Genomic DNA, 7,844 nt, shown 5'->3' on the forward strand with positions numbered 1-7,844 from the left:
CAGTGAACATGTGAGTGTATGTGCCTACACAAGCCACATGTAGGAAGTTGGCAGTGTGTGAAGGTCCCTGCAGAGGACAGGACAGCCATGAGCATGTGAATGCAGGTGCCTGCAGAAGACACATGGGGGCAGTAGACATGTGAACAGAAGGGCCTCCAGAGGATAAAGAGAGGCAGTGGGTATGTGAGCACAGGTGCCTGCTGAGGGAAGAGGCAGGGTCCCCTAACGCCCCCTGTGACTGCTTCAACAATCTTCTCCATAAGTCATCTTGTCCCTCTACCCATTATCCAACCAAAAAACGCCAAGGCTTGTAACTGCCTGCTTACAGCTTTTCTGCCCAAATGCCAATCACATACTGTAAAACTCATTTCTTTGTCTAAAACCTATAAAAGGCCCATGCCTCCATTTCTCGGGGTCTGCAGCTTAAAAGATCTGGACAGACCCCATTAAATTGGCTCAATGAATTCCTATGTGTTTACATTGACAGTGGACTCTGTCTCTTAGTGGGGACTCTGAAAATATATTAGAGATCTCTCTAAAGGTCTCAGTCTTACAATACATGCACACATATGCACACATATACATGCACACGCACACATGCACACATATAAACAGTAGCCTTCATATATACAAATGACAAGCACATTGAAAAAAATCAGGGAAACTATCTTTTACAACGGTCTCAAAAAATATCTTGGGGCATTTTTTTCAAAGCAAATGAATAAAGTGTAATAAAATGCTTACGTCATTGAAAAAGATATTAGAAAAAAGATTTCCCATGCTCAGATGCTGGTAGTATTAATATAGTGAAAATGGCCATTGTAACAAAATGAATCTATTGAGTCAATGCAATCTCCATCAAAGTCCCAATATAATTCTATACAGATCGTGAAAAAACAATTCTCAGCTTCACATGCGGAAAAAAACCCAGGATAGCAAAAATAATCCTGAATTTTAAAAGAACTTCTGGAGGTCTTGCCATTCCCAATTTCAAGTTAGATTATAAAACTATAGTAATAAAAAAAAAAGCATGGTATTGGCACAAAACCAGACAAGGTAGTCAATGGAATCTAGTTGGAGACCCAAAATAAATCCAGACCCCTGATTTTTTACTAGGAAGCCAAAAACCAACACTAAAAAGAAGACAGCATCTCCAACAATGGATGCTGGTCACACTAGATGGCTGAATATAGAATGCAAATTGATTCATATTTATCACCCTGCACAAAATGGATCGAGGACCTCAGGATAAGGCCAAATCTGATAGAAGAGGAAGTGTGGAGTAACCATGAACTCACCGGCACAGGGAAAGACATTCTATGTAGGACACGCACAGACACTAAGAACAACAATTTAAAAATAGGACTCAAGAAAACTAAAAGCTTCTGTATGGCAAAGGACACCATGATTCAGACAAAGCAAACAGCCTCAGAATAAGAAAAAAATTTACCAATCACACATCTGATAGAAGGTAAGTGTCTAGAATATATAAAGAACTAAAATATTAATGAGCATCAAGAAAACAAATAACCCAGTTAAAAACTGGGAATGTGAAACAGAGAGTTCTCAAAAGATAAAACACAAATGGCTGAAAAACATTTAAAAATATTCAACATCCGTAACCATGAGGGAAGTGGAAATTAAAATCACTTTGAGACGTCACCTTACTCCAGTCAGATTGGCCAAGAAATAAATCAAATGATAGCAGCTCATATTGGTGAGAATGTCCAGGAAGGAGAGCACGTATTCGTTGCTGGTGGGAGAGCAAACTGCTACAACTGGTATGGAAAACACTGTAGGCATTCCCCAGAAAGCTGAAAGTCGACCTACCACAAGATCCAGCTATACCACTGTTAAACATTTACCCAAATGACTGACCTTACATCTTACTACAGAGACCCTTGCTCATCGATGTTCTTTACGGTTCTATTCATAGTAGCCCAAATTTGGAAATAACCTAATGACCAGCAAGGAATGAATGGAAATTGAAAATGTGTTCCATGCATGCAGTGGAAAATTATTCAGCTATTAAGAAAACTACAATTATGAAATTCTCATCCTGAGTGAGATAACCCAGATGCAGAAAGATAAATATTGCATATTTTCTCTTATATATGGATGTTAGCTTTTAAGCTTAGATATGTGTTTTTCAACCCTAATAGCTGTAGCGATTAGGTAATAAGGGACCAGAGGTGAGAAGATCTTCCAAGGAAGGGAAACTATAATGTTGTATGGGGACAAGGGAAAAGTAGACTCAAAGGACTAAACTCGGAGAGGGGTGGGAAGGCAGTGCAAATGAGGGTCTTTGGGGAGAGACTCAAAGGCCTTTTGAAAAACCACATGGGGGCTGAGGCAATGGCTCAGAGGTTAAGGGCACGGGCTGCTCTTGCAAAGGTCCTGAGTTCAGTTCCCCGCAACCATATGTTATCTCAAAACCATCTATAATGAGATCTGCTGGCCTCTTCTGGAGTGCAGGCATAACTGTACACATAATAAATAAATAAACCTTAAAAGAAAAGCCATACGGAAGTCTACTACTATAGACGCCTCTTAAAATATATACATTGTCTTATTTTGGGGTTTTAGTTTGTTTTGTTTTGGTTTTGGTTTTATGTGTGTGAGATACAAAGAGACAGAGAGAGGGTAAAAGAGAAAATTTATTTACTTTATACCCTGATAGTAGCCCCATCCATCTGCACCTTCCAGTCCCACCATCCCTCCCTCTCCTCTGTCCCCTCTCCCCTATTCCTCAGGAAAGGAAGTCCCTGCTACCCACCCATCCCAGCTCATCAAGTTGTCTCAGGACTGAGCGAGCGTGTCCTCTTCCCCTGCGACCTGGCAAGGCAGTCCCACCAGGGGAAAAGCTGGCAAGCGAGTCCATGTCAGGATAACATGACTTTAAATGACAAGAGAATTGAGGAAGATCTGGGAGGAGTCAGAAGAGGGGAAAGAATATGATTGTAGAACGTCATTGGAAAGACTCTATTAAAATTAAATAAATTTTTAAATGAATTAAATTATATTGTTTGTCGGAAAATGGGTGCAGCCTGTGATTACCATATTAAGTAAACTGGGATAGAACAAAAAATATTAGCTTTCCTTTCACGTATAAAACATATACATTATATAGAAATATAAAACATTTTATATGACATATATATGACATGAAAGCAGAAAAAAGAAAGGGGGAAAGAGGATAGCAGGAGGAAGAATGGAGAAGCTGGAAAAAGTTTAAGGAGTGAACAGTTTGATGGCATACTTAGAGACAGTCTACGAAACCTAACAATATGTGTCATAAATACCCACCAATTAAAAATAAAGTGAGGTATGCTAATTATGCTAACTGAGGTAGGAAGACCTTCAGCTATAGGTGGTGTCCTTTCGTGTCTGGGGAGCCCTAGACTGTACACAATAGAGAAAGCAAGCTGGGCAGTAACATAGCACTTAAGACGTGCTGATAGTGGCTGCAATGTGACCAGCTACTTCAAGTTTCTGTTGGTTTTGAAGTCTATGAAGCTGAGCTATGACTTACCTGACATGGTGGGTTGTATCCTTGAATTGTGACCCAAACCATTTGTCTTCCAAGTTGCTTCAGGAGAAGATTTCTATCACAGCAGCAGAAAAAGACACTAAGACAAAAATCGGTTCTGAGAAGGGGGGCCAGTGCTGTTATAAAGCTAAGTGACTCGCTGGCCTCCCCCTGGAACTGTTTTGGGCTGAAATGTGCAATAGTTTGGTACTTTGGGCTAAAAAAGCTTTAACATGCTGAAAGAAGAGTTTAAGGGGCCAATCTGGTAGAAGCTTGGAAGACAAGAATTCTGAGAGACGCCTATGCCAGTCACTGTTTCAGCATGGTTGCAAGAGAAGTCCTCGGGCCTGGTTGATGAGCAGGTGAGAACTGCAAGGGAAAAGGAAGTCCACAGTAGAAAGGTCAGCCTTACACTCTACCCGTGTGCATACGGACAAGACACTGGACTCAGTAGATTACATCTAAAAACAAATGCAGTTGGGAGCGGCATGTGAGAAGATGAACCCAGAAGGTGGGGAAAGAGGCAGGGAGGATGGATGTGAGAAAAACAATATCCATTCATGTGTGAAATAAAAATAATGAAGACAAGTCAAACAAACCAAAGTGTTGGAACTATTCCAGGGGACTTTTAAAGTTGGACTAGCTGCGTTTTATAGCATAAAGTGGTAGTGAGCTGCATGGACAATTACCTGGGAGTCCAGGCTTCTGGGCAGGCCTGTGGGAGATTATCCTGCTTAGGCAAATTCAAGTGGGAAGCCTCTTCTCCTGTGGGTGGCACTATTCCTTGACTCAGAGCCTGAAGCTTATGCTGGAGAAACTTAGCTGAGCACTTGCACAGCGCTCATCTCTTTCTATTGTAGATGTGATGGGACCAGCTGCTTCAAGCTCCTGCCATGCACACTGAGCCCGTGAAGTGTGAGATACAATAAACGGTTCCCCTGAAACTGTGTTCATAAGCTCTTTTTTTAAATTCACAGCAGAGGTAAAGAAGCTAAGGCAGAGAAAGTGAACAGGATACTATGAAATAATTTATATGTTGATAGCTAGATAACAGCTATAACAGTTGGGTGCAGTGGCGCATGCCTCTAATCCCAGCACTCAGGGAGGCAGAGGCAGGCTGATCCCTGAGTTCAAGGCCAGCCTGGTCTACAAAGCAAGTCTAGGACAGCCAGGGCTACACAGAGAGACCTTGTCTCAAAACAAACAAACAAACAAACAAACAAACAAACAAAAAACAAAAAAAAAAAAAGAAAAGAAAGAAAAAAGAAAGATAATAGGCATCAAAAAGTTCTATTTTCATTTCTCAGCTTGTTTATCCATTTCAAAAACTGCATTTTTGGTATTTACAGTTACATAAATACATGAATCTATGTATGTAAACATATATACTTCTATGTACATATATTACATATATAATTCTCTTGCTTATATAGCGTATGACATGATAGTTAATTATAAGATATTTATAACTATTTGTGTGCAACTATAGTTAGAGATAATTAGCAGCAAAAGTTATCCAAATCATACAAAACTGAACTCTCTGGAAAACCAATTCTAAAACAACAATAATCATATGTTACATGGCATGGAAAAGCTTGACGTTATTTGAAAGCATACATTAACAGTGACTAATCTCAATTATTATTTCTTAACCAATGACTTACATAATATTGTAATAACGGCATGGCTCACAACAGTTCTGGCAATGGAGAGATTTTTATTTTGTTTCAACCTTGGCTAGGGTCAAATCTACTTAACAAGTTCATAGAGAAGATTTTCCTTGCAAAGATAGTCTCTTATTTCCACTGGAAGCTTGACTCTTGCTGGTACTTGAAAATGAAAAGACTAGCTTCTTTTGATTTCATTTGGCAAATACTTTGTTGGAGGTCAAAGTTTGCTTCATAAATACATGGAAATAAGTTGAAGATGGAGAAATTCATTTTTGATGGTACTAGACTAGTCATAATTTTCCTTTTGTTGGTTATCTTAACTATTCATCATGAGGCCTTCCAATTAAATGTTTTTTAAATGATTTCCAAATCCTCATGTGGTCTAATACTTGGCAAGGTCTTCGGCAGTTGGCAATATGAAGAGGAAATTACAGAATATGTATAAAGGGAAAGGTAATGCTGTGTCACCCAACTTCATTACAACATGTTCCTCGTCGTCAAGGGTAAGCGTTTTATAACCAGTTGTCTTCCTAAAAGCGATTTTCCCATCGGAGTCAAAATGCACCAAAGTTATTCTGAATACTACATTTCTTCTATGATTTAGACAGGGAGAGCCGTCACACCGCGGATGCCTTTGCTTGAAAATTATGCAGTAACTAGTAAAGGTGACAAGTAAAGGAAAGCTAAATTTGCAAGCTGACCACTTCCAAGAGTATTTACCGTCTTTCCTGATCCTTTTACCGCATCTCATACTGCACCTTTCAAGTTCTTCTTCATTGATGGTTTGTGGTCCAATTTCCTCGTCTTGTTGTGCGTGAAACAAAGCCAGCCACTGCTGTTTATACACAGATGACAGCCATTCTTTAGGTATTAGACGATCTCGCTCGAGAATGCGTGTGGGGAGCAGGTCATAGATGATGTGCTGAAGCCTCAGCTGTTTAAACACTGGCTGGAACACCAGTCCTTCCTCACTTTCAAGAAAAGTCATGCTACCCAAACGTTCCATGTGCTGGGAAAGCCAGCTGTTGGTACAGTCTAAAAGCTGATCCACGGAACCTTTCCAGCTTGGGTGAAGACAGAGGAACATCCATTCTTTAACTCTGCTGTACACATCGATCTCCTTTCCCTTCACTAGTAAATCGGAAGACGATACAAGTAAGTACACAAGCTTTACATCCAGTTCCTTGTAAAGCTGAACTCTTGCATGTGTCATGAAATTGTGAAGAAGCCATTCAAAGCACCTTGTTTTCACAGCTTTCAACCCGTGTGTTTCTGCCGCTATGTAATACGAACATACAGTTTTCATACCGATGGTTTTCTTCATGGTCTCATTACATAGCTGAATCACGCGCTCTACCTGGAGCAGGCAGGCTGCTGCCAACACGTGAGGAACTTGAAGAGGTTTTAATGGCAAGTCTTCGTCCAGGTACAAGGAACCGAACACAAAGTGTAAAGATCTTCTATCTATACTCTCGTCCTTAATTCTCAGTTCAATAATGTCGTTGTTCGATTCTTTCCAAGTACCTTTGAGGATATTAGCAAAGTAGCCTGATTGACATAAAAATACTTTGTGTAAACGCCATATTTTCCCTAGAGCACGGATTTTAATGTCACTATCCTCCCCTTTCAAAAATAAGGTCTGGTAGGCATGCCTCGATGCAATCTTGACTCTTTTTCTGCAAAAAATGCCGAGAACTTGAAGTAGATTCACTCCCTGGTTTTCAGATTCACGGATGTCAACCCTTGGTCCCAAACAGTCACAACTGCTCAGTTTGCGCTTGCGGCTCCTTGACGCGAAACTGGGTCCTGGTGTAGCTTCTGGTGGCCCTGGATCTACCAAACTGGAATCCTGGCTTCCCAAGATCCGACTGTTTAAAAGCCCCATTGATGAATCTTCTGGGAACCTCTAAAAGACCCCTTGCAGAGGCTTCTCTCTCATGGCATAGCTGTAGTCTGTCACTAGTGCCTAGACTCACTGGGTTTCCCTAAAACAGAGACAGTGTCACAGAGAAGGCAGGCCATTATCCATTGTCTACGTTGGACCTGAGCTGTGGCCCCGCCCCCTGATAGCAGGCCCCTTGTAATCTATGCAGTGTAACCTAGCATGCTTACTTCCTCCCTCCCTCTCTGTCCCTCTCCTGCTCCTCCCTCCTTCCCTCCCTCTCTCCCTCCACCTCCCTCCTCTCTCTCTCCCTTTCTTCCCTCCTGTTCTCCCTTCCTCTTCTTATCTCTAACTTATCTCCTCCTTTCTCCCCTCCCCCCTCTCCTTTCCCCTCCTTTTTCTCCACTGTTTCCTAAAGGGTCACACTTGTTGCTTAAGCTGATTTCTGTCATCCAAATAAAGAACTCTACTGCCTCAGCCTTGTAAGCTGAATTTTCTTTTCTATGATGACAACCAAGCCAAAGCCATATCGATCAAAGTTATAGGTTGTATATATTACAACTTCCTCCCCTGGAGTATGATAGAGCCCTCAACCTTCAGTAGGGTTGACTATAATCATTGACCAACAACTTTTAACAATGGAAAACATCGTTATTGCTTATTTTATTAGTCATTTTTTAATTACAATAAAAGACAAGTATTAATTTCATGTATGTAGTTGTAGGTATATGTCAAAATTTTCTGTGTATGCTTTGCTTATTCA

The 7,844-nt window shown here is 40.7% G+C and overlaps 1 protein-coding gene across 1 annotated transcript; it reads right to left on the minus strand.

Moving 5' to 3' along the window:
* Window positions 1-5,581: 5,581 nt before the first annotated feature.
* LOC127184761 (germ cell-less protein-like 2) lies at window positions 5,582-7,084 on the minus strand. Its single transcript, XM_051141142.1, has one exon. The coding sequence runs from the start codon at window positions 7,082-7,084 to the stop codon at window positions 5,582-5,584; it is 1,503 nt and encodes a 500-aa protein (XP_050997099.1).
* Window positions 7,085-7,844: the final 760 nt, after the last annotated feature.

The sequence above is a fragment of the Acomys russatus genome, chromosome X (genome assembly GCF_903995435.1).
Source record: "Acomys russatus chromosome X, mAcoRus1.1, whole genome shotgun sequence".
Lineage (NCBI taxonomy): Eukaryota > Metazoa > Chordata > Mammalia > Rodentia > Muridae > Acomys > Acomys russatus.